Below are 26,337 nucleotides of genomic sequence, written 5' to 3' on the forward strand. Positions count from 1 at the left end.
TTTAAACTGAATGAGCTAATTCAGGTTTCGGTTCAAACGAACTGCCAAGTGCTACACAAGGATGGGGGATTGCTTGTGAACGTGAACACTGCAGGGCTCATGCTGGCACACTGCCGGGCTCACCTTGCGCAGGGGCGGACAGGCTGGGCACGGAGAGAGCCGCGTCGCTTGTGTAAGCAGAGCACAGGTTCTCACTGGAAGGAGACGGCTTGAGTAGCTGGCAGTGCCCAGTCTCCGGGCCTCCCCCCGGGGGGAGCAGAGTGTGCTGAGGCGGGAACATGGAGGGAGCGCTCTGAGCAGAGAAAGTGCCTGCAAAGGAACAGGATTGCAAAGGAACAGGATTGCAAATCACTCAGTCTCTATTCAAGGATTTAACTAGAATAGCTACCAACCTATCTCTCTTTTTTCAGTTCTGCATTCCTGTCAGCCGCCTTGCTCCAAAACGATCCACTTTGAATCAATGAATCATGACACTCAATGACAGGGCAGCATGTCAAGTTAGCACATATACAAACGTGGAGCCAGCTGGTCTACCATTGCTTATCTCAAAACTCATTCCATAGCATCGCCACTTTGTCAAAAAGTCTTTTGTTACAAGATCAAATCACAAACAATCACATATATATTTTTTTTAAACCTTATTACACGTCATTACAAAAAAAAATAGTGTTGCGACAAACGTGTTTTCATTAGGGGTGCAACAATTAAATCGATTATTGATCATCTGTCCTTAAATTCATGTTGCTGGTTTGCATAAAAACCTTGAGTGTGAGAGAGTGTGCTTCTTTTAGTGTTAGTACGGTAGATTAGCTTGTTGCTAGGATAAACACTTTAGGCCTCTACATTTGCGTTGGACAAGTCCAATCAGAAGTAGGGCTATTGTATTTACGTTTTCTTGATTTAAAAATTAAGGCAATGCGTTTTTTGTTTTAAATCTATTAAATCTACTGATTACCTTATTTTGTTTCAAAGCATGTTGTGTTTGGATTATATGGCAATATTATATAAAAAGAAGCTGAATTAGTCAGGATTTGTGAGATTAATTCAAATGTTGTGCTTTGCTTTTGAACATAAAATCTTAACAGTAATTAGTTCCGATAGAAATTACTTCTGTTAAAATATAGTATTTTTTTATTATTATTACAATGATAAAGGAACATCTGATCCGGACGCACACGTATTCTTTTCAGTTGTTAAACTCAAGTCCTTTGTATTTTTTTTTTTATAAATCAGAAGTGTTGTAATTTTAATGTGTTGTGCTTTTTTGTTTAACTATTATGCACAACAGTGTTTTTATTTATTGTATCTTTTGTTAAAAAAAACAAATGTTTGTTCTTTATTTTGAAAAATAAAACATCAATGCATCGATTGATAAATTCCTATACGATAATTCGAATATTCTTTCAAACTACAAACTTACTTAACTCTTTCATTCAGAATTCGCTGGTACACCATTAAATAGTACAGTAGAATGCATATGTGTTATTTATTTCAAATGTCAATTATGCATTGGTTTTCTTAACATCTTATTGCCACAGTCGCTCATAAATTATTTTATAGGAACGAACACAAACATACATTTAAAGAAGTGAAATGTTGAAATATGTTAACATTTGGTTCAACTAAAGTCTGAGCAGGATTCAATATGTATGGGCTGCATGTTGCAATGGTTTGTGCCTTGGCAGTGGTGTCAGGTGCTCACTCTGTACCTGGCAGGAGAGGGCTCTTGCTGCCCTGGGAGGTGCTGCGGCTGGACTTGCTCCCCTTGCCCTTGGTGGGTCTCCTGCGCCTCCCTGAAAGGGGGGCTGCAGGGGGGATGATGACGGCTGGGGGCACCTTCCCCAGTCTGGTGTAAAGACACTCAATCTCCTGCTTCTGTCGTGACTGCAGAGCCTGGATCTCTTTCAGATGTCTGACAGAGAGTGAACACAAATACATCATCAAAATCAGAATGAATCACAAGGACACGTTCCTGGATGGTCATAGAGAAGTTCACCAGTGAAAATATTACTTCTACTTTATAAAAAGTGTTCACCTTGTGACCTCCACTAGGCACAGCGGCCCACCACTGGTTAGCATGGTTTTGTGAGTTTTGTTTTATTAAAAGTATTAAACAGATAAAAAACATTTACACATAAAGCCTTATGTAAAGTGTTAATTCAGTGTCAAGTATTTCACTTCAGCTACTGTAGAACTGATTCACTGAACAGCAACAGTGGTTTCATTTATTCATTCATGCTCATGTTTTTTGCATAGGTCATTTTGCAGGGATGAAGTTGCATATGTGGCCCGCAATTTGGTAATCACTGCAGTATCAGTACAATTCGAAAAATCACATTGGAGTTGGAAGATATGTAATTAACTGATTTAATCCATTCATATGCACTGTTTGAATGCTTAAAAAAAGGAACCGTCAAGATAATAAAAAAAAATAGTTAAGACAAGAGGTGTTAGTTTCCATTTAATCAGTGCTTCCATTAAACATGCTTACTTTACTACAGGAGTGTTTGTTACTATTCAGACTAGCCCTCATAAGAAGCCCTTACTTATTAAAATACTGCAATATGTATTTGTACATAAGACTGTATCTACAGCATTTAATTCTATATGGAAAAGACGAAGAAATATTAAATATGAAATAAACTGGATTACACTATATACTTACTGCTATATGAAAACATTAACAAGAACACTAAGGGCTGGTTCATACCTCTGTCGCAGATGAATATGAATGCGATGCATCAGCCACAGCAAGCTATAAAAGCTGTACAGCTTTACTCCAACCATGCAGCAAATGTTTTTTCAACATTATCCGACCCTATGCGATTTCAGGTCGCAGACGCGTGAGAAAAGGCTGTACGAAAAGAGACGCGCGTCGGGAGTGTGGATGACGTAACTCCAACCTGAGACCCTTGACTCAGACCAGAAATGATGTCGGAGTCTAAAGTATGGACCAACCTTAACGCCTGTACTTGACCTGCATATCTTTGGATAGACATTCCTGGCAAAATTTGAAATGTTTAAACTTGAAACTATTAACACACCTATATATTGCGTCCTTAACTTAAAAACCCTCAAGAGCACTAAAAACTAAAAGACGAAAGGCACTGAAGACATTAAAAGAGATTTTGAAAAATGTGTCTATTGAATGTATTGTTTCTGCTAGTAGTTACCAGCCCTAGTTCAGACTCACTTCTCCCTGAGCTGATGCAGCTCCTTCTTGAGATCCTCCTCCTCGAACTCCGAGTCGTTGTCACTGCTCATGTAGGAGGAGATGAAAGAGTTGCTGAGGCTGGGCAGGGGCAGGGATCCCTGCAGCTGAGGGGAACTGGGGCTGCCCAGGCTGGCACACACTTCCTGGAGCTGCGATGGTCCGTTGAGCTGTGTTAATGGCTCCGTGGGGCTCTCTATGCTGGGCAGGCCAAGCTGGGTTTCCCTGGCCGGGGTAGTGCTCCCTGCCCCAGCTGCTGCCGGCTCGTCCTGCGCCTTGATCACACAGAAACGGCCCACCCTGGTGTCAGCTTGGGTGGTGACCTGGAACCTGCCGATGGTGGTGGGCGGGGCGGCCTCCTGGCTGGGCTGTGCTGTCCGGTGAGGGGAGGGGTGCAGGATGAGACCATCCACCACATCCGGAGCTGTGTCAGCTCTGCAGTGGGCTGGCGGCTTCACCATCGTGTTCTCTGGGCTGGACAGCAGCGAGGTGGAGGAGGAGGAGGAACTAGAGGAGGTGGAGTCTGTGGAGCTAGGCCTGCTTCTGTCATCCACCTTTGACTGAGGCAAGACCACATCCGGTGTCACTGACACCTGGGAAAGAGAGCGGGAGGGTTTATTGAATGCTACAGATAAATTAAATTAAAACAGACAGCCAAATTCAAAAGTTATATAAAAGGTTTTTAAGGGAATTTGATGCCTCCATATAACCTAATCTGATACATTTAATAGCTTATTGCTACAGAATGTCTAAATCAAGTTCAATCACAATTGGATAAGCTGTTCGAGTTCACTCTAATTAATGTAAATCTCTTAATTGTATGTACAGGACCCTCCTATATGCAGAAACCCACTGAATAATCCAGCATCTATTCTATGAAAAGAAACAGCCTAATTAAAATCAGGAGGAACTCACCTGAAAGCGCCCAAGTTTCACAACTTCAGCTCCTGCACTAGCAGCCACGACAATACTGCTATCTTCCCCTTGAGGCCCTGCCAAGAAAAAGAGGCATGAATTCCACAGTTCGGGGCGTTGCAGCTGTAACCTGCCTGGAGATACTTGTCCAACAAGCAGCATTTGCCACAGAAGCCTTTTATTCATCTCAGGATCTTAGCACCCAGTAAGACCCAAATGTTGGTCATTTAAGCAAAGTATCAGGCTAATTTTGTCGCAACCCTCCAGGTGCACCTGTATCAATCTTGCTCATCTGGAAATCCACAATATGATGCATTCTTAATTAACTGAGGGGTGGTCTGATCAGTTTATAATCATGTTGAGATAAACCACCCCTGGATTTTGTTTTAAACATTTTACAGCACTGAGGAATCACTCAGGTACAGCAAGTGGTTGGGTGATTCCCCAGTGCTGTAAAATGCTGTGGCTTATCCTGGCAGTGCATACATTAGATTGATCAAACTGACCCCTGAATCTTTACTTACCTTCAGCAACAGGCTGTCCGGCAGGATAACTCTGGTCGGACACACTTGTTGGGGGTGCAGTTACTGCAGTCTTAAAAACAAAAGCACATTTCCCACTGACTTTTTAAGCATTATACAGTAAACTTACAATGTAGCCTACAGTTTAAATTAATTTTATCAGACAATAGTAGTATTCATAGTATGCACCAAAAATGATAGGAGGCTAAAACTACACCACCTGCACTTGGCAGAATAGCAGACCTGAGAAAGCCATAAATCAGAAAGGGCCAACACATGCGTTGTTTGAGCAGATTGTTCGAAAATAAAACCCTACTCTAACCTGCTTGCACATTCCTGCTGCAATCCCTATGCATACAGTATGCAGTGATTCCAAGTGCCAGACACCTCTCTCAGACCTTCACAAGTAAAACACATGCAAGTGCAAAATGAGGACGCCGGTTTCCTTGGGTGGTCAGCGCACAGGGAGATGGTGGAGTAGATTTGCGTCTCTCCTTCTGGTTTCTTACCTGAGCAGTCACGGTGTTAAATGGGACCGTCTCTGGACTGAGCGCCCTTCTTAACTGGGCGTCAAGATCTTCCAAAGGCTGCTGAGACTAAAGAAAAACATGAGGTAAAGAAAGCCAAGAACACCACACCCCGAGGAACGCTGGTTCCCTGAAATAGAAATGTAACCATTACCTCGGATATTAATCCTTTAATACCGTCTAACCTGAACAGACATATCAAAGCTGCACATAGTGCTTGTGACGTAGTCGTGCCCACCCCCAAGGACATAAACGACCACTGACACAAATATCATTATCAGACTGCTGCAGTACAGACACAGCGACCTTTAAGGTTAATTGCTACATTTCTATTTCAGGGAACCAGGGTTATGATTTATAACCCAACGTTCCCTATCAAGTATGAAATTTAACCATTAATTACAATTACCATGGGAAGACATACCAAAGCTGTCGCAAGGATTATTGCAGACCAACTGGAATGCTACAAGGCTTGGCCAAGGCCACCTTGCGCGTTACCATGAGGAACCCAATACAAGTAGGGCTATAAAATTGAGGGAGAACTCACCTCTGTTTATGCTGTAAGGGTCGAGCTTGAAGTCACCCTTAATGTCCCCGACAGATGCGCCCTGGAACAAAGCCCACGAAGTTACCATGCCCCTGGTAGAATGGGCAGTGAGCTTCTCTGGAGGGGGCAAGTTGGCTCATTCATATGCAGTCTTAACCGTATCTGTGATCCATCTTGACAGCCTCTGTTTAGACAGAGCTTTCCCATAACGGCTAAAAAAACTGCTCAGACTGCCTCCAACTTTGAGTTTTGTCCACATAACACGCTAGTGTCCGTACCGGGCAAAGCGTATGGAGCTGCCACTCTCCATCAGACTGGAAAGGAGGTGGATGAAAAGCCTCAAGTTCCATTGTCTGGTTAATGTGGAATGCCAAGATGGTTTTCGGCAAAAAAAGCAAGATTAGTGCGAAGTGTGACTTACGCCCTGGCCTCTGCAAAAATTAAGCAGGCTTTTGCAATCGTAAAAGCATGCATCTCACAGACCCGCTTAGCGGATGTGATCACAAGCAAGAAAGCCGCTTTCACAGATAAATATTTCAGCTTCGCTGAATGCAAGGGCTCAAAGGAAGGCTTCACAAGAGCTTCAAGCACCACATTGAGCCTCCAGCGAGGGACTATGTCCTTCATAGGCAGCCACAGCTGCCGAGCTCCTTTCAAAAATTGGCCCGCCAGGAAATGCGTTCCTGGGGAGACCGAATCAATTTTATTATGACAAGCCGAAATGGCTGCCAAATAGACCTTCAATGTAGAGGGGGATTTCCCCTCATCAAAAAGGTCCTGTAAAAATTGCAGTATAACTGCCATGGGACAGTTTGTAGGGTAAAACCCCTTGGGCAGACACCACATTTGAAAAACACCCCACTTGTACCTATACTGAGAACATGTGGACTGTGCTCTGGCATTCTGTAAGGTGTCAATGACCCTATTAGAAAGCCCAAGAGGGCTCAAATGGTGCCGTTCAGGGGCCAGACCCAGAGCTGCAGGCTCGATGGGTCGGGATGCCACAATGTCCCCTGAGCCTGACTGAGCAGGTCACAGTGTTTTGGCCAGCTCCACGGCTAGCCTTTCAGGAGCTGTTTGCAAGCAGATTGACCCAGTGTGAGCGTCTCGGTCTAACGCAGGGCAGCTGTGCCCAGCAGCTGCATTAGTATTTCTGTGGAAAAAGACAGAAAATACAACAGAGAGAAAAATTCTCACACAAAACAGTAACCAAACAATTACCGTTATTTTAATATATTTTTTATAACAAAAAATAAATGTTTTATTTTACGCTTCAACCGAAGCTAGCAGCTTAAGAGAGAGAACACAAGTAGCTGGCTTAAGGCGTTCGATCCGGGGGAAGGGGCAGCGAAGCTCCCGGCTTCGCGTGGAGCACAAGACCGCTGAGGGACTAAACAACCACGGCTGAGTGCACAAAACGTGAAGTAATGTTACTTAAACACGTGAAAACAATCGTAATAAAGTGTAAAAACGCAAGCGAAAAATCTGATACAACACTTTGTGTCACTTATCTGTTTGCAGAGATCTCTTAAGGCAGTGAAAAGATAAATGATAACGATATTTGTGTCAGTGGTCGTTTATGTCCTTGGGGGCGGGCACGACTATGTCACAAGCACTATGTGCAGCTTTGATATATCTATTCAGGTTACACGGTATTAAAGGATTAATACCCATGAGGTAATGGTTACATTTCATACTTGATAGGGAACGCTCTTTAAACATAAATAATAATAACAATGTAAGTGTGACACTAAAGTCCCATAGGGTCTCAATAAATACACTCATGTTAATGTATTAAACTACATTTAAACGTTATGCATGAGAGCCAATTCATCAAGATCAGATGCACGGAATACTTTGTGCTAAACAGTGTCCTTACAAAGTTGCATTACAATTGTACAAGCAGTTCACTAACTATAAGCAAAAATGTAATTTTGCTAAAGAAACACAGTGGTGACCATCCACCACAACAAGAACCCACTAACGAAACACTTTCAATGCCTTTTCCTAATAAAACTGTCTTACTTTATCTCCAGAGGTTTAAAAAAAAAAAAAAAAACACAACTAAAAAACTAAAATCATCCATTTGCATTTCCACTGAACCAGTAAAAATGAAAGTAGATTATTTAAAACGCTTCTTGCCGATTGCAGACCCTTTTTTACCTGTATCCTTTCAAACATAAATGCTTTTCAGGGATGAAATAAGACTCCTATTACATAGCAGCTTCACCAATTCAAACATGTGTACTTGTAACAAGCCCAGGTGTGTCTTATTAAACTCTTAGTACAACCAGGAATGGAGCAAACTGCTATGCAATGGGTGTTCTTTCCATTGCTGCTTTTGGACAGGTACATGAATTTCCTTCTAAACAGAACTCCTGGTTTCGAAGGTTGAAGCAGAGACCATGCTTGAAAGTACTGAAAGGGAACTCCTGCATGCGTAGACTTCTGGATAGTGTTTAACATGCTTGTCACAGAGGAGGAGAGTATGACAGAGAGAAGAGAACAGGACTGTGGGTAGTAAAGAAGCACCTGGGTTAGTGTAGGTCCTGGAAATGGGGGCTGCTGTTCAGTGGGCGGAGTGCCAGCCTGCAATTCTGTGCCTACAGGCAATACCTAAGACAACGAAGGGGAAAGGAAAATGTCTCAATAGGATTTATCAAAATGCTATAAGATTTTATAAATTAAATCTATAAAGGACCAATACATTTAAAACAATGTGAATGTTAAAAGCTACATGGAAATTGTGTGTAAAGTTTTGATTTAACTGGCACGTGACACTTAGAAATGAGAGGTGTTTTGTTGTTGGAAAATCCACTCAACATGCAATTAATGACAGATTTAAAGAACCTCAGACTTGAAAAGGAAGAGAAGCACCTAGCATGCAGCATTCAGTACGTTTGCAATCTTCAGGAATTTTCTTTCAGTCATTGGAGGTTAAAGTAAGGAGGGTTAGAACAGAATTATTCGCAAGAATTTATTCACTTGAGAAACAGGATGTGAAAAGTAATGGCTTTACAACAATTAACACCTTGTTCATTTAAAAAAAACACACCACACATTATTACATATTCGTATTTCTTCTAGCCAATGCATTTCATAATCTCTTCCATCTAACCTCACCAATGCTCTAGGTTCAGTCTTGCATGTATTTCACTTAACCTTTTTTTGTCAAACAAGCCACGAGTGAGTACCATTGTTTTAAAACGTTACTCGTGGCTCTAATATACATATGTGCTTGTAAAATTAGAAGTAATTATGACAATACTGATACTCTCAACACTGTTGTTACCAAGATTTCTCATAAACTGAATAAGTGCTTCTATGTGCAAGGTAGAACTGATAAGGAACCTACCGGTACCCGTCCCAAAGGAGGCTTGGCTTGCACGTAGCTTGCAGGGGTGGCAGCCTGACCGGGGGTGGCTACAGGGGTGGCGGTGGATAACCCTGTGCTTCCGAGGGGCAGGCTGGTTGGGGGCGCTGCCAAAACGCTGGACAAGCCCGCAGCAGCTGCTGTCCCGGATGGGATCTGAGCTCCAGATGGGTCGCTTGCTGTGCCCGAGCCGTGCTCCATGAAGAGATCGCGCAGCTTCTTATCCAGGGTCTTGATGTCATCGATGCCGGGTTCCCCCTCGCACTCTAGGGAGTGTGTATGCGGCTGGTTGGGGACAGAGGCCAGCTGCGGCTCGGTGTGCACTAGTGTCGGCTGGACCACTGGGATGGTAGTGGTGGCCACCTGCATCAAACTGGGGACTGAAGGCACACTTGGTACAGCAGGCAGCAAGGATGGCTGGGACACAGGAGCCTGGGATGCTGACACAGCAATGGGTAGAGAGGTGGAGGCTGGAAACTTGGGCTGCAAGCTGTCAGGCTGGGGCGGTTCTTGCACTGGGGCACCAGTGCTGGTTATTGGAGGACCGGGCAGGGAGGCAGAGGTTTGCACCAGAGGAAGATTTGCGCTGGCGAGGACTTGCTGGGTCGACTGGGACGTCACTGGGAAGGACACTGAAGTGGGGAGGCTGGCGTGAGACGGGAGAGGGGCCGCTTGGGCTGGCTGCGGTGTCACAACTGGAGGAGCTATGGAGGCCGGCATGCTGATGCTAGGTGGAACTCCACCAATCGCCTGCTGAGGGGGTGTGGTGAGAGGTGGGGATAAAGTGCTAGTGCTACAGTAGATCAGCTGCTGTCCAGACTGAGACAGAGGAGTGGTTATGGTGGCCTGTGTGCTAACTCCCTGGCCTGTGATTTGTTGAACAGCAGGAGGGGGCGAGGCTGGAAGGCTGGGCTGCAATGTTGGAGCTGGCTGAGAGCTCGAGCCGGCCTCAGTGACTGTGCTCTGTGCCTGGGTTGAGGGAGGGGATGCAATCTGGGTGCTGGATGGGGTGGAGACTGGGGTCAGTCCTGTTAAGATAGGGAAGGGCAGCATGGTGAGGTTGACCATGGGCGGTGCGGTGCTGGGTCCCTCCTGGTAGGCAGCATTGCGGAGCTCAGCAAAGGCTTGCTGAAGGCTGACGGAGGCAGAGTGGCAGAGGCTTAAGCTCTGACTGTTGGGAACCACTGGAACTGCAGGAAGAAAGAAAGAAAATAAATAAAAATGTCAACAGCAACAAACACACCATTGTTTTTTTTTTTTTTCACTGGCCTGTTGCTACAAGTGATTTTTTTATGACAATACTACTACGACTACTACTACTACTAATAATAATAATAATTATTTTCATGACAAGCCAAGCTCTGTGGATTACGTGAAATATCAATGACTGAATGGACTAACATTTCTTCCAGCACCTTGTGGAGTCTATGTGATGTCATGCCAAGGCTGTGATCAGGGTAAACAGTGGCCCAAAATTATTCTAGGTACAGGTCCTAATAAAGTGGCCAGGCAGTTCATATGCAAGGTAAAACGTAAGAAACTACATCATGACAACAAATATGTTGGAGAGTTCCTTCTTCAGCGTCTACTTTTAACAATCAGCTTCGATATGTAAGAATGTGTAAGAAGCGTGATACATATATCCCCAACTTCTGAAATTTTCTTAAGCAGCTTCAAATACCATTTTAATATATTTATGTATATTTACATTTAACATTTTATGATGGTTCTGTTGCTGTTGCTTTTATCCGGTAAGCTTTCTTGGAGAATGCTAACTGCCGGGCATTGAACAGGCTTTCCCTTTTCTATTCAAATCATGGGGCATATTATTATTATTATTATTATTATTATTATTATTATTATTATGATTATGATGATTTATTTCTTAGAAGAAGCCCTTATCCAGGGCGACTTACAAGATATCACATTATTTTTACATACAATTACCCATTTATACAGTTGGGTTTTTACTGGAGCAATCTAGGTAAAGTACCTTGCTCAAGGGTACAGCAGCAGTGTCCCCTACCTGGGATTGAACACACGACCCTCCGGTCAAGAGTCCAGAGCTCTAACCACGACCACCATGCTGGTCCCACCTTTCTCTATAGCTCTATCCTTATCTTCTGGCCTGTACTATATCCCCAGATAATAGTCTCACTACAACATCAATGCTGCCTCTGGTTTCCTTACCCGAAGCTGGCATCTCCTTGGATGAGGAAGGATCTGGAGGAGGAACAGGGGTGGCCGTGGGACCAAAGAACTGGTCTTTGAGGCGGGCCTCTGGAACAGGGCTCACTATGAACCGGCGACCGGCTGAATGGACCACCTGAGCGGCAGAGCTCACCTGCGCACCTAGAGGAGGAAATTAAACGAGTTAAAGGGGGGGGGGGGGGGTCAGTTTAAACCATCACACAGTTCAGAGCAACTAAACATATGAGCCAAACCCAAGAGATGCAAGCCACTAAAAGCATCCAGTATGTTAATCCCTTTATTGTTAATTAAACTGTTTATTTCTAAATGGGGAGCACTGTCACTGTAGAGCTGAACATTGTACAAGCAATGCTGCTGCTTCTTTGCAAATTTGACACAGTCAATCAATGTAAATGGACAGTTTTACTTAGTACAAGAAGCAGGTATATTTTCAGGGTAGAACGAGTGCTAATCTGAGAGTCGAATGGTTGAGGTACAGTGCCTTGCGAAAGTATTCGGCCCCCTTGAACTTTGCGACCTTTTGCCACATTTCAGGCTTCAAACATAAAGATATGAAACTGTAATTTTTTGTGAAGAATCAAACAACAAGTGGGACACAATCATGAAGTGGAACGAAATTTATTGGATATTTCAAACTTTTTTAACAAATAAAAAACTGAAAAATTGGGCGTGCAAAATTATTCAGCCCCTTTACTTTCAGTGCAGCAAACTCTCTCCAGAAGTTCAGTGAGGATCTCTGAATGATCCAATGTTGACCTAAATGACTAATGATGATAAATAGAATCCACCTGTGTGTAATCAAGTCTCCGTATAAATGCACCTGCACTGTGATAGTCTCAGAGGTCCGTTTAAAGCGCAGAGAGCATCATGAAGAAGAAGGAACACACCAGGCAGGTCCGAGATACTGTTGTGGAGAAGTTTAAAGCCGGATTTGGATACAAAAAGATTTCCCAAGCTTTAAACATCCCAAGGAGCACTGTGCAAGCGATAATATTGAAATGGAAGGAGTATCAGACCACTGCAAATCTACCAAGACCTGGCCGTCCCTCTAAACTTTCAGCTCATACAAGGAGAAGACTGATCAGAGATGCAGCCAAGAGGCCCATGATCACTCTGGATGAACTGCAGAGATCTACAGCTGAGGTGGGAGACTCTGTCCATAGGACAACAATCAGTCGTATACTGCACAAATCTGGCCTTTATGGAAGAGTGGCAAGAAGAAAGCCATTTCTTAAAGATATCCATAAAAAGTGTCGTTTACAGTTTGCCACAAGCCACCTGGGAGACACACCAAACATGTGGAAGAAGGTGCTCTGGTCAGATGAAACCAAAATCGAACTTTTTGGCAACAATGCAAAACGTTATGTTTGGCGTAAAAGCAACACAGCTCATCACCCTGAACACACCATCCCCACTGTCAAACATGGTGGTGGCAGCATCATGGTTTGGGCCTGCTTTTCTTCAGCAGGGACAGGGAAGATGGTTAAAATTGATGGGAAGATGGATGGAGCCAAATACAGGACCATTCTGGAAGAAAACCTGATGGAGTCTGCAAAAGACCTGAGACTGGGACGGAGATTTGTCTTCCAACAAGACAATGATCCAAAACATAAAGCAAAATCTACAATGGAATGGTTCACAAATAAACATATCCAGGTGTTAGAATGGCCAAGTCAAAGTCCAGACCTGAATCAAATCGAGAATCTGTGGAAAGAACTGAAAACTGCTGTTAACAAATGCTCTCCATCCAGCCTCACTGAGCTCGAGCTGTTTTGCAAGGAGGAATGGGCAAAAATTTCAGTCTCTCGATGTGCAAAACTGATAGAGACATACCCCAAGCGACTTACAGCTGTAATCGCAGCAAAAGGTGGCGCTACAAAGTATTAACTTAAGGGGGCTGAATAATTTTGCACGCCCAATTTTTCAGTTTTTTATTTGTTAAAAAAGTTTGAAATATCCAATAAATTTCGTTCCACTTCATGATTGTGTCCCACTTCTTGTTGATTCTTCACAAAAAATTACAGTTTCATATCTTTATGTTTGAAGCCTGAAATGTGGCAAAAGGTCGCAAAGTTCAAGGGGGCCGAATACTTTCGCAAGGCACTGTAAAAATGATTTAATAGGTTGATTAGTCACTACTTTAAAAACGTGTGAACGTACTGTTTTGTAACACTGCTGTTTGTGCACTATATTTTTAAAAACTGCATGGAATTTCTTTAAACTATTAATTAAATGTTCTGAAATGTCATATGTTAATAGTTGCAACAGCAAATGCACTTCTGTGCATCTGAAACTGCATGCTTCGCAATTACTTCAGTCATGTGACATGCGATTCGACTCCTAACAGTTTGAGTTCAAATGTCACTTTGCTTTTTGATTACTTGACTCATAGATTTATGAATAGAAACAGCAAAAAAATAAATAAAGAAAACAAGATTAGACATAGCTGAAATGGTTTCCTTCCCGAGAATGCAAAAAATAAATAAAATAAATAAATAAATAAATAAATAAATAAATAAATAAATAAATAAATATTCTACCTGTCTGCCGAGGAACAAAATATGCAGGTTCCGGACCTCTGAATTCACTCTCCATCTTTAAAAAAAAAAAAAAAAGCAAAACTTTCATATGGAAGTAAAGCATTATGGGAAGTGTAGACAAGATAACACAAGTACTCTTTGCAGTGATGAAGAGCAGCTCACCTGGGTCTTGCCCTTGTCTCTGTTTCCCCCGGGTTCCCCCTCCGGCTCTCCGCTCGCATCCTCACTCAGCATCTCGTCCGCCTTTTCAATGATGTCGCGCACCTGCTCAATGAACGAGTCTCTCTCTGACTCCAGGATGAACTCGCTCTGAACCTGCGGGAGACACACCGCCACATCAGGTGGGCTCTTGTGGGAGCAATTCAAGCAAGCTCTTGTATTTCATATGTATTTATTTAACCACAATATAAGCACTGAGATATTCATCTCATTTGCACCTATACATACAGGACATGCTAAATCTGCAAGCTCCCCTTTAAGATGTATTTTTTTTAAAGATTCTCTATTGGTTACTATCGTACTATTTTATGATGTATTTTTCCTTATTCTATGGTCATTTCCTAGTATTACAGTCTGTGCAAGAAGAGAGTTTTGCTTAGTGTCCCTAAAATACTACCATACTTGTATTTCCTGTTTTATAAAGTTTAACGTCCATAACTATCAATCCTACGACACTTGATGTAGAACTAATTAAAAGAAACTAGTGAAAGTGTTTGACAAACATTTCAACTATGATAGAAGTCCTGATGAACTTGCATAACAGAAACTAATTTATTGAAGTATGTAGAGGAACCAATGTAGAGCTTCTTAAAAGTCCTTTTACAATTCAGATATTAGGGATGTGCTTTTGGTAATTTTTTATGAACATTTAAACTCTTTGCAATATCAGCGTTTAAATGTTTAAACCATATCTACACACACACACACACACACACACACACACACACACACACACACACTCTTTATATTACATTCTGATACTGACAGCCCTGGTTAGTATTTTCTAAGCAAATAAACCCTAAATAAGCAAATAATGTTTTAACATTGCAAAACAAACAAACAAACAAAAAAAAAAAAACACCTACACATCAAAGTATATATTGAAAAGTTTATATTTATGGTTGTAATTAAAGTTGCTAGTGAAGATATAACTTTATACTATATACATATTGAACACATTTTCGGTTAGTATAATGTTTTTAGAATAGCGTGTTTCTTAAAGGTTCATTTAACAAGAAAAAAACAGGAACCTATTACGTTTTTTATTTGTTATAAGTAACTTTGCCCACAATTACACGGTTTAAAAAAAAAAAAAAAAAAAAAAAAAAGGAGACGTGCATCACCCACTGAGAAAGCGAACTGTGCTTACAAATGAAAAAAAAGAAGATGTGCATCACCCACTGAGAAAGCAAACTGTGCTTACAAATGAAAAAAAGAAGATGTGCATCACCCACTGAGAAAGCGAACTGTGCTTACAAATGAAAAAAAAGAAGATGTGCATCACCCACTGAGAAAGCGAACTGTGCTTACAAATGAAAAAAAGAAGACGTGCATCACCCACTGAGAAAGCTAACTGTGCTTACAAATGAAAAAAGGAGACGTGCATCACCCACTGAGAAAGCGAACTGTGCTTACAATTGAAAAAAAGGAGACGTGCATCACCCACTGAGAAAACGAACTGTGCTTACAAATGAAAAAAAGGAGACGTGCATCACCCACTGAGAAAGCGAACTGTGCTTACAATTGAAAAAAAGAAGATGTGCATCACCCACTAAGAAAGCGAACTGTGCTTACAAATGAAAAAAAGTTGGAATTACTTTCTTTCCCTGGTAATTACCAGGGATAAAATAGCACACAATTTTGGAATTTTAAAGAGCATTGTGACTGATATTAAAAAGTGTGCGGTCTTTGATAGTAGCGGTGGGATTTTTTAGATCAATTGTTGCTCGAGACGAGTACTTGAGCATTACAATTTCAGAGTACTCAAATCATACGCCCCTCTCCTCTACATAATGTACTAAACATTGCCACAAGTCCTATTTTAAATGCCAAATTAACACACAATCAAGTAATATATTAAGTAATTAGTATAATGTCTGTCTTTTTGTGCAGTTAATTGTATATGGTCAAGTATTACTAAATAACGTAAAGTATTCAAATTCAAGTATCCACACAACTTTACATTAAATAGTAAAAAGAGATGCCAGGCCTACCTGTTTGAAGTGTGTCTCAGGGGTCCTTTACTTTAGTGCAGTAGTTCCAACATACAAATAAAAACTAAACAAACGGCCGTTTGGTCCAAAAGCTTACAGAACAATTTCAAGTGAAAGAAGCCTTCCACCTATGGGAGGATTGAGGAATCGGGTCACGAGTCTGTGGTAAATGCAACTTTTTCTCCCTTTGAAAGTTTTGATGAACAGCTGCATCATGATTTTATTTTAAGTTTTTCCAGTCTCGCTGTTATTGTTTTATGGGTCGGCACAGTATTGGGATAATCTTACATCGATTTCAAAACTGCAGTATTCACGATTCACACGCACTGTCCTCATAGGGGATAACGTGATCCTGCCCAATGTTCGGCCAGATCTATAGCAAATGTTGTTATGGATGTTTGCTTTTTATTGTCTTCAGTAGCTCGATCCACAATAATTCTGAATGTTTTCATTTCAAATGGTGAAGCATTGAACTTGTGTTTTTGTTGTACGGCAATTTTGTTTGGCATAATTATTTACATACCACGGTTTTCTCGTCCGGTTCCTCAAAATACTTTCAAAACGTGGCTTCCTTTGTTTAGAGATGCCATTTTAAATATAGAACAAACTCAGAAAAACGCTGGTCATTAACGTTATTACCGTGCCGTGGAATTGATACCATACCACGCCTACTACAGGCATGAACACACACAGTGCACCAATGAAGCGCCAGATCAACCGAGAATAAAACCCGCCCCAGTGTCAATCTTTCTGTTGCACCAATTAGAAAAGGTACTTGGAGGCAATTGCCAAACCCCTTCCTTTTCATAATATCCGCCCTTACTGTGGCACTAGAGCAGTCTGATACGCGACGGACTACTGATGATAAATTACTAAAATGAATGCATAAAAAAATATGAGTTTACATTACCGGTTATACATCTAGCATATTAAACATTTACCACTTCTTTAGAGTTTATACGTTTAAACGTTTAAAATTCCCATCCCTATCAGATATGAGCCAAAGGTATTTACCATTATTTCCGCGATTTCCTCTGGATTGTCCCCATCGAGATCAAATTTGAAAGTAACCATTTTCCGGTTGTGTGTCTCCAGCTGGCACTCAGCCACTCGGTCGGGTATGTTTGAAACCTGGTGGAAGAACAATAGGTGGAAACTATGTCTCAAAAGAAAAATCATCACTGCAACTGCAGCAAAAACATTGACTGGATACAAGCATGCACAGGGATTATGAAGTCAAACATTGACGTAGAAGTTAACCATCAAAGTGTTTCTCATGCATGCTGGGAAAATGCTGCAATCTGCCACCTCAGTAAAAAGTCTTGTTTTTTGGTGATACACTTGGTGTCCCTAGAATACTACTACTCATATCCTGTGCTTGTTCTGCACTGTTACACAATGATGGCCTCCCTGTTAAACTCACGCTGAGAATGCGCAGCTTCGCCCGGGACGTCTTCTCGTGGCGCGAGCGGCTCCGGACTGACTTGCGGTTGAGACGCTTGGTGGATCTGCCCTCGTGTCTCTCACTGGAGGCTGTGGCTCCTTCATTCCCGTCGCTCATTCCAGATGCCACGTCCGAATGCACACTACAAACATTTAATGCCACAGCAAACTAACTTGTCTGAAGTGAAAGTGCTATTTTGTTTGCTTGTTTGAATGTGGTACAGAAATTAATACTGGAAAGTAAAGTTTTTTTTTTTTTGTTTTTTTTCTATTTTTTTTATTAAAAGATACAATTTCACCATAAAACATAACTCTTCAACCTTTTGGTTAAATGTGTGATATTGATTACCAGCAGGCTTTTAAACAGTGCATCTCTTTAACTCAATGTAAAAGCACTGGGGGGCAAAGCCTGTATGTATGAGTTGGTCCAAATTACTATATACTTTGAAGATACAGTGAAAACAGATTTAGATTGGACCTGCCACAGTTTAGATAATTACAATATATTCCAAAATGTTCACAAAAAAAGTGGAATAAAACATTTTTTAAAGTTGATTAAACAGTAGCAAAGAAATTGAAACGAAAAACGGTAAAGCTTGAGCAGATTAAACTAAGACACTGCTTCAGTATTAAGCTTTAGGATTTTACGATTATATTTTTCATGACATTTTATAACTATTCCTAAATGGTGTGGAGATACACATGCAAACATCATTCTGCCAAGCGTGGTGCTTGCTAGGATTGATAATGTACAAAAACATATGATAGAGCCAGATTCACAACATTATAGGAGGGGTAACATTTCCAGAGAATGGCAGCTCTATATCAACAAATATTTTGGAGCTCAACAAGCCATCACGTGGACAGTCCAGTCATTTCCATGCCTGCGTTCTTAAAGCCAGTTCACTTTGTACAGATGCCGGATACAGAGTGAGGTCCTTACCTGTCCACAGAGGAGTTCCCCTGAGCCTGCAGACCCTGCATCTGCTCGCTGGACTGAGAAACACTCTGGGGCGCCTGCAATGTCAATGGAGGAGATTAAAGAAAAGATAAAGGTGATTTAGTGCTAAAAGGTAGAGAGTGACTAGGAGGTGGGAGCAAGTGGTTCAAATAGACAGTGATTGGAATTTCTCCACCAGTACAAAAATCAGAGTAACCCTGTATCCTATTCAAAAAGCAGGACCTTGTCCATCAGTCTGTCACTGTTAAACATGCAAAAATGTCTAGAAGTTTCACCAATCTTGCATAATCTGATAAGCTAAACAGTTAAGCTACTAAAGTTAGTTTATTTTTCCCAATGCAGCCCACCCTATCGGTCCACAGGCAAAATTGGCTCTCTATCGGCTGACTCACCCAGCACTAAATGTGGTAGCCGTACTAGCGCCTTTACTAGGGAAGCCTCAGGGGAACCCTTTATATGGTGATTCTGAAGTAGTGCAAAGTACTGTTCAAGGTAAAAGTAACTGGTAGTCATTGGCAGTCATAGTCTTGTATGAAACGTAGAAGTAAAGGTTTATTCAGATCACCGAAATAAGAATATCCAGATCACAGACCTCCACTCGTATTATACAGTGAATGATAAATAAGGAATACATGAGTGGACTGAGGGATATTAACGAATGAAGTACAATACACACACGTAGCTTACTGAACAGAAATCATTCCCCTTTTCAGTTTTCTGTTTTCCAGAATTTGTCTACATTACTTTAGCACAGTGAATGAAAACCCTCGATTACCTCCAAGCAAACAAGGTCTCTAGTTCCTGTCATACCAATGCTTACAAAAAGGGCAGTACCAGTCTGGGAATGCTTTTCATTGAATTTAAACCAGTTTGTTGGTAGCTATGTCTGTCATATTTTCCATATCGCAGAAAGCAAGATGCAGAAATAAAAAATCTACTTGTGGAACAAAACTGTAAAATCCCTTAATCTTGGAGGATGTATCAATGAGACTGTCTTACTTATTGAAATCCTTGCCTCCACTTTTACAAAACAGAATGAATGTTCTTTATTTTTGTTCTATAAACAACAATTACGCGTTTGTGGTCATGCATCAGTTCCTACAGTTCTCTGAGAACTGAACTGAGCCGGGAGAAACCTTCACAACATAAATAACACTCTCAGACTTTGGCGAAAAAGTTATAATTAGTCAAGGATAATTGTGCCCTGCATTTGTTGTTTAAAAACATTCATCATCTTCTCTCTCTCTCTCTCTTGAATTTTCAAGTCACCTTAATATAGTTTAAAACTCAATTTGGAAATAAAATGTACTTACATTCCAACATTTTTGATGTACATTGGACATTCAAAGTAATTTAAAAACAAAAACATCCAATGGCATTGTTTTACAATCAGTGGGAGAACATGCATGTTAGAATGCAGAAGGAGAATACGAGAGAATAGGAAGCTATTCTAGTGAAAGCTTAGATAGAAAATGAACCTCAAGAATGCAGGCTTTGCAGATGCTATTGTGCTGGCTTGACTGAAGCTGGCAGACTAAACTGCTGGTATGCTTATTAAAAATAAATGGGAAAAATTACTGGGACTGTTCTTTGGGAAAAAACAAACAACAAGTTTGCAAGACTTCCAAAAAAACCCAGACCCATTCATTAACTGCGCACACCCTTTTAAACCACACAAAGCCTCTGTTATTACAGCGGTCTGTGTGTATTTGGCAGTGTGGAGGAACAGCCCAAGACAATTTGGAAATACATGTAAAAAAAATATTTATTTAAGTAGAAGACGGTTAATGTCATCGTTGGAAATAATTATTTTTGGTTTAAATTGATCTCTATTGAAGCCATTGGTACTTAGTAAGCCCCACAGCTGTATTCTTTTAGAGCATTTTACTGTAGTAGGAAACCCACCTAGATTGCATCAAGCATGTATTTTGGATACCATGGATAGGTGGTTGATGCACCAGGGTAATCCCCCAGTGCTCTAAAATGCTCCAATAAAACTCAGCTGTGGGATTTATTAAGTACTAGTTTTAATTGTGACCTAATGGTAACCGAACATAATTATTTTAAACTATTACATAAATCAACTTTTACTTAAATTCATTTTTGATAATTCTGATGTGGTACATGTTGATTAAATTGGCCATTAGGTACCATACTGAAGGGTTTTTAACACCTCGACACATCCAACTGATGGTGTTTAACCTCGACACATCAAACTGCATTTCTCTGCCTACCATTCAAGACTCTTACAAAACAAATGCACTGATGGCTTTAACTGTGTCAGCCAAACTGTTCTTGGGTCACCAAACCAGGTGCAATGCCATGGCCTAATGTCCTAATTAAGTGTTAATGAAACCAGGTCCAGATATCTACCTGGTGTAGGATTTCGCTGGGATGAAGGTGTGGCTGGATCAGGAGTTTCCCCATGCTGACTGCTGACACGGAGTAGGCAAGCTGCTGGGGAGACACGTGCGCTGGAAGCCCGGCCTGAGCTCCAGCAGACACGCTCGGCGCTGCTACCATTGCTGGCAACTGCTGCTGCTGCTGGCTAAGGCCGGCTGCCATGGTGACAGGAAGAGAAGGCGAAGGAAAGCCAACCTGAGCAATGGAAAAAGGTGGCATTGATGTCTGCGGCTCACCGGCACCAAGAAGTGGAGGGGGGTAGGAGTAGCTGGGGAGGATCTGCCCTGGCAGGGGGTGGGAGGTCATGGCCACAGAGCTGGGCTGGGTGAGACCCGGAGCCAGGATTGGAGGTAGAGTTTCGATATAGAGGGGATGCATAGGCTGGGACACAGGAGGCTTTGGGGATAAAATGGAAAGAAATAAAAAAAGATGATATAAAAAGAGTGGGGAAAAATACAAGGAAAAGATGTGCAGTTTTGACAACTGGTTGTCTGTCCATGGTTCAATTCATTAGGAATATTCATCATGGTGTTGGTCCTAATCTTTCCCTATACTGTGCAATAGGAATATTCAGGACAATATATTCCCTGATTATAAATTGCACTTTAACCTATGTTGTAAAATCACACAAATAACGCATTGGCTGTTTTGAGTTTGGACCTACAGGGTAATTCACTACTTTATGATTCTTTGTTTCCAATTTATTTGTTGATTGATTTGTATCCATGAAACTGAAAAAGCTAGTTGTCAAAAAGCTGTGGTGAACAGGATAGGGGTTGCAAACATTCAGAGAAAACCCCTTCAACACCTACACAAAACAGGGGCTCTCCTGTGCTTCACAAGCAAGCAAGCAAGCAAGCAAGCAAGCAAGCTCATGATTCAAACAGCAAAAGCTTTCGGACACAGCACACAAACTGAGGGTCCGTGTACACTGGAAAAAGCTTTGACCTTTGCAGAAAATCAAATTACACTAAGACTTTTGTCTCCATTTTCTGAAAAATGTTACTTGGGCTACACGGCTGAGAAAATGGCAGTGTCACACAAATGGTAAAAAAAAAAAAAAAAAAAAAGGTTTACAAATTGACAAGTAAACCAGCTTGTGCCCTTCTTCAACTAGTCTGCAAATACCTGCAACACTGCGAGCTGCGCAGCCTGGTAGAGAAAGTGCAGCTGCTCAGCGAGAAGGGGTAAGACTCTGAGTGCTTAGGTCGCTAGCACACAGCTGACAGCCATGCAAAGTGACAACATGCAATAAAAGAATGGAAATCATAAACAGAAGAAATCAAAAATGCCAGCAGGCTGGAAGACTCTTAAGTTTTCAATTAAAAAACAACAGATCACCTTTAAACTTCCATAACTTTAAAATGCTCAATCAGAATTCTAAGGTAAAACAAAGTCTAGTAGACAAACGGTTTGGCTGGTGATTTCATGGAAGGCGGCACTAGTGGTAACATTTGTCTACAATATTCCGGGAGGTCATCTACAGTGTTGTCTTTAAAATGTCTGCATATTCCAAACTGAAGTATAAGAAGTTAGAATTGTTTGCGATTATTATGAAGAGCAGCCATTACCTGTGTCTGGTTCAGCTGCAGAGAGGGCTGAGTAGCTGCAATGGAAGCTGTTGGCTGCTGCTGGAGTGAGTATTGCGCCATCTGCTGTGCAGGAGGACCACCAAGGGAGGTCTGCTGGGGAGCAGCCTGAAAAAACAAACACAATAAATTGTTTCACAGCATAAAACTGTACATTCGTTTATCTTAAAATATCTTAACTTGTTTTCCCCCAATCTCTTAATGTAGGGCTAGTTTTATAACTTGGCTAGAGCTGTGTAAAGTCTATATATCATTAATAAAATATGTATATTTAAAAAAAAAAGTTTCTCACTGTTATTCAAAATTGTTTTGCTGTTTGTTTTCTATTTGCATGTTTTCATTCTGACTTGGATGGAAAAACATTATTCCAGCGACACTATTATAAACACACACAAAATTTCCTGTGTTACAGATAATAGGACCCTCCTAATGTTCTCTGCTGCCAACAGGATATTCTTCTTGGGACAGGTGGGGTCCTATTACCCTGTAACAGAGGAAGTAAATGGAAAGAGGAAACTATTCCATTCATCTTTTATCAGCTTCACTTGAGTGAAAATAGAGTCACAAAACCAAAAAGAGCAGCAGCTGCAGCACTAGAAATAACTTGATAGAAGGCTATCTTTATGAGGTAAGAAACTTAAAAAAAGATGATTTTACATTGAATTTATCACACACTGGTTACATTTTAAAACTCTTAAAGCACAATGTGGCCTCAACACAGCTTTCAGAACTATGTCTACGTTCCAAGTATTTCAGGTACACTGGTGTTCAATCCTTGACCTCTTCCCCTGCAGAAGTTCAATCCTTGACCTGTCCCCCTGCAGGAGTTCAATCCTTGACCTGCCCCCCTGCAGGAGTTCAATCCTTGACCTGCCCCCCTGCAGGAGTTCAATCCTTGACCTGCCCCCCTGCAGGAGTTCAATCCTTGACCTGCCCCCCTGCAGGAGTTCAATCCTTGACCTGTCCCCCTGCAGGAGTTCAATCCTTGACCTGCCCCCCTGCAGGAGTTCAATCCTTGACCTGTCCCCCTGCAGGAGTTCAATCCTTGACCTGTCCCCCTGCAGGAGTTCAATCCTTGACCTGCCCCCCTGCAGGAGTTCAATCCTTGACCTGCCCCCCTGCAGGAGTTCAATCCTTGACCTGTCCCCCTGCAGGAGTTCAATCCTTGACCTGCCCCCCTGCAGGAGTTCAATCCTTGACCTGTCCCCCTGCAGGAGTTCAATCCTTGACCTGTCCCCCTGCAGGAGTTCAATCCTTGACCTGCCCCCCTGCAGGAGTTCAATCCTTGACCTGTCCCCCTGCAGGAGTTCAATCCTTGACCTGCCCCCCTGCAGGAGTTCAATCCTTGACCTGCCCCCCTGCAGGAGTTCAATCCTTGACCTGTCCCCCTGCAGGAGTTCAATCCTTGACCTGCCCCCCTGCAGGAGTTCAATCCTTGACCTGTCCCCCTGCAGGAGTTCAATCCTTGACCTGCCCCCCTGCAGGAGTTCAATCCTTGACCTGTCCCCTGGCGACACGCTGCCCTTCGTGGATATAAGAAATACCACAATAGTGAAAGTAGGGAAGTCTTCTAAAATAATAATTGAGCTCTCTCTTTTTGTCCGCACTCTTAATAGTGCCTCACACAATTGTTCTTCATGGTGGCAACTGGGTCATTTTAAATCTGGGTGGTTTCAACTATTTCTTACTGACATTGCATAAAATCAAACCTCACTTTTAGTACATTGCAATCTAGGCTTAATCTAATCTATTCTTAACTCAATTTAGAAGCCCCTTGTCCAATAAAAGCAAACTATATTGAGACATCAAATGCTATGGCTTTGCAAAGGCAGCAACAAGCCAGTCAAAACCAGAGTAGAAAGAGGAGCGTTTTGAAATAAAAATGAGTTTCTCTACCTGTGGGGGTTGCGTTGGGGTGTAGTAACCTGCATACTATAAGAAACAAACATAACATTGTGTGAGAGATAAAGAAAGAAAGAAAGAGAGAGAGGCAGCGCTGGCGTTAAGTCGTTCAAATGGGAAAGAGAATGGTTATCTTATTACTCCTTAGGAATACAGTTCTGATACTTTACTCAGGAATGGGGCAAAGGTTACCTGCTGTGTGGAGACTGGTCCAGGCTGAGAGGTGGTAGGCAAAGAGAGACTGGTTGGAGGTTGTTGCCCGGGCGCCTGTTTTAGAATTAGAAAATGGATACAATTCAGAATGTGTTTTTTCTTGTTTGTGCTTAAGTAGTGAAATAAAAAAAATAAAATAAAAATAATATATTATATATATATATATATATATATATAAAATAAATAAATGAGTGTTAGTTAAAATGAGTATCATGCATGTGTGTGTGTATGTGTATATATATATATATATATATATATATATATATATATATATATATATATATATATATATATATATATAACACAAATGAGTAAATAGAGATACTATATATATCTGTGCAGAAACAGACATATAAATTACATTTTAACCCTGTCATTGGCTGGGCATCATTGTAAAGGCATAAAGTCCACCAATACCAGGATTAACCCTTAGAACGCTGCTGACAAGTATACTTGTCTTTAGAGTATCATGGCTGAGAAACTATAGACGAATATGCACCTTGGTGATCGCCTCTCATGGAAACAAGGAGGCACTTACAGTAGCAAGCATGAAATCTAGCATGTTTGTGCACAAGCAGCTGTTAAAACCTGGTCTTACTTTAATAACTAAAGAACGGTGATCACAAGTAACAAGAAAAAAAAAAAAAAGACTGCAACACTATGCCAAGACGTGTGAATTTGTGGTTGTCACATTGCACAACACTAGCATTCTAAGGGTTAACATGCATCTTGTTAAGTTGCAGAAGTCTCAATAGACACTATTGTACGATTCAATGAAACATTGTATTGTTTTCTGAGTGAATCTGAGTATGCTGTATTCACATGTAGTGCAGTGAAAGACATTATGTACATATTTTAACCATTTCCAGCCTAAGAACAGTGTGACTGTTTCCAGAATGACTGATGCCTTGCTTCAGCAGTGGACAGTGTCAGAAGCATACCTTAGTTCTTGTGATGTCGACAACATGCATCAGTAATACGGGAAGAAAAAAGGCAAAAACTGTCAATGATTTTGTATTTGAACCGGCTTAAACTAAATATGTGAATGAATTAATTAATGAATAGATGATTCTTCAAATTAAACCTGTCCAAAAACACACCCTGATGTTACTGTGTGTGCGACAGATGGGTGAAAGCTTTATGAATGAGTAGGAATATTGAAATGAGCATGGGAAGATAATACAAAACCAGGAGGCAATGGGTTCTCCAATGGTTGGATGGATGCCACTGAACCCTACCCTGCACCCAGGTTGCTATGCATGTAGAGCCACACAGGCTTAGCTTCTCTCTGGGATCTAAATATGGCACTGACCATCAGTTCAAAAGAGCTTCTATGCCAAACTTTGGAATAATATTACTTGTATATAAAATATATTGTATATACAAATAAGCACACACGTATGTGTGTGTGTGTATATATATTATATATATATATATATATATATATACACACACATACATATATATATACACACAGTGCCTTGCAAAAGTATTCAGACCCCTGACCAATTCTCTCATATTACTGAATTACAAATGGTACATTGAAATTTCGTTCTGTTTGATATTTTATTTTAAAACAGTGAAACCAATCAATTATTGTAAGGTGACATTGGTTTTATGTTGGGAAATATTTAAGAAAAATATCTATCTTGCATGCATAAGTATTCAACCCCTGTGCTGTGGAAGCTCCCAGTTTACACCGATGAAAGAAATTGCCCTAACGAGGACACAATTACCTTACCATTGGCCTCCACCTGTGAATCATTAA

The 26,337-nt window shown here is 41.3% G+C and overlaps 1 protein-coding gene across 11 annotated transcripts in view; it reads right to left on the reverse strand.

Moving 5' to 3' along the window:
• Nucleotides 1-26,337, reverse strand: part of LOC117420145 (serine/threonine-protein kinase WNK1) — a 191,386-nt gene that overhangs the window by 14,874 nt on the left and 150,175 nt on the right. For 5 of the 11 annotated variants that reach the window (XM_034033705.3, XM_034033703.3, XM_034033702.3 and 2 more), the window contains 18 exons: nt 24,549-24,623; nt 24,351-24,386; nt 22,437-22,562; nt 20,836-21,261; nt 18,445-18,518; nt 17,482-17,644; nt 17,073-17,189; nt 14,008-14,160; nt 13,846-13,900; nt 11,285-11,446; nt 9,077-10,284; nt 8,254-8,337; nt 5,157-5,243; nt 4,651-4,720; nt 4,127-4,203; nt 3,194-3,804; nt 1,710-1,912; nt 124-309 (listed from right to left, as the gene is read on the reverse strand). In XM_034033705.3, coding sequence (XP_033889596.3) covers nt 124-309; nt 1,710-1,912; nt 3,194-3,804; nt 4,127-4,203; nt 4,651-4,720; nt 5,157-5,243; nt 8,254-8,337; nt 9,077-10,284; nt 11,285-11,446; nt 13,846-13,900; nt 14,008-14,160; nt 17,073-17,189; nt 17,482-17,644; nt 18,445-18,518; nt 20,836-21,261; nt 22,437-22,562; nt 24,351-24,386; nt 24,549-24,623 — 3,913 coding nt within the window. The remainder of the gene's footprint in view (nt 1-123; nt 310-1,709; nt 1,913-3,193; nt 3,805-4,126; nt 4,204-4,650; nt 4,721-5,156; nt 5,244-8,253; nt 8,338-9,076; nt 10,285-11,284; nt 11,447-13,845; nt 13,901-14,007; nt 14,161-17,072; nt 17,190-17,481; nt 17,645-18,444; nt 18,519-20,835; nt 21,262-22,436; nt 22,563-24,350; nt 24,387-24,548; nt 24,624-26,337) is intronic. The other 6 variants (XM_034033704.3, XM_034033713.3, XM_034033709.3 and 3 more) reach the window with 5 other exon arrangements.

Source organism: Acipenser ruthenus, chromosome 14, assembly GCF_902713425.1.
Source record: "Acipenser ruthenus chromosome 14, fAciRut3.2 maternal haplotype, whole genome shotgun sequence".
Taxonomy (NCBI): Eukaryota; Metazoa; Chordata; class Actinopteri; order Acipenseriformes; family Acipenseridae; genus Acipenser; species Acipenser ruthenus.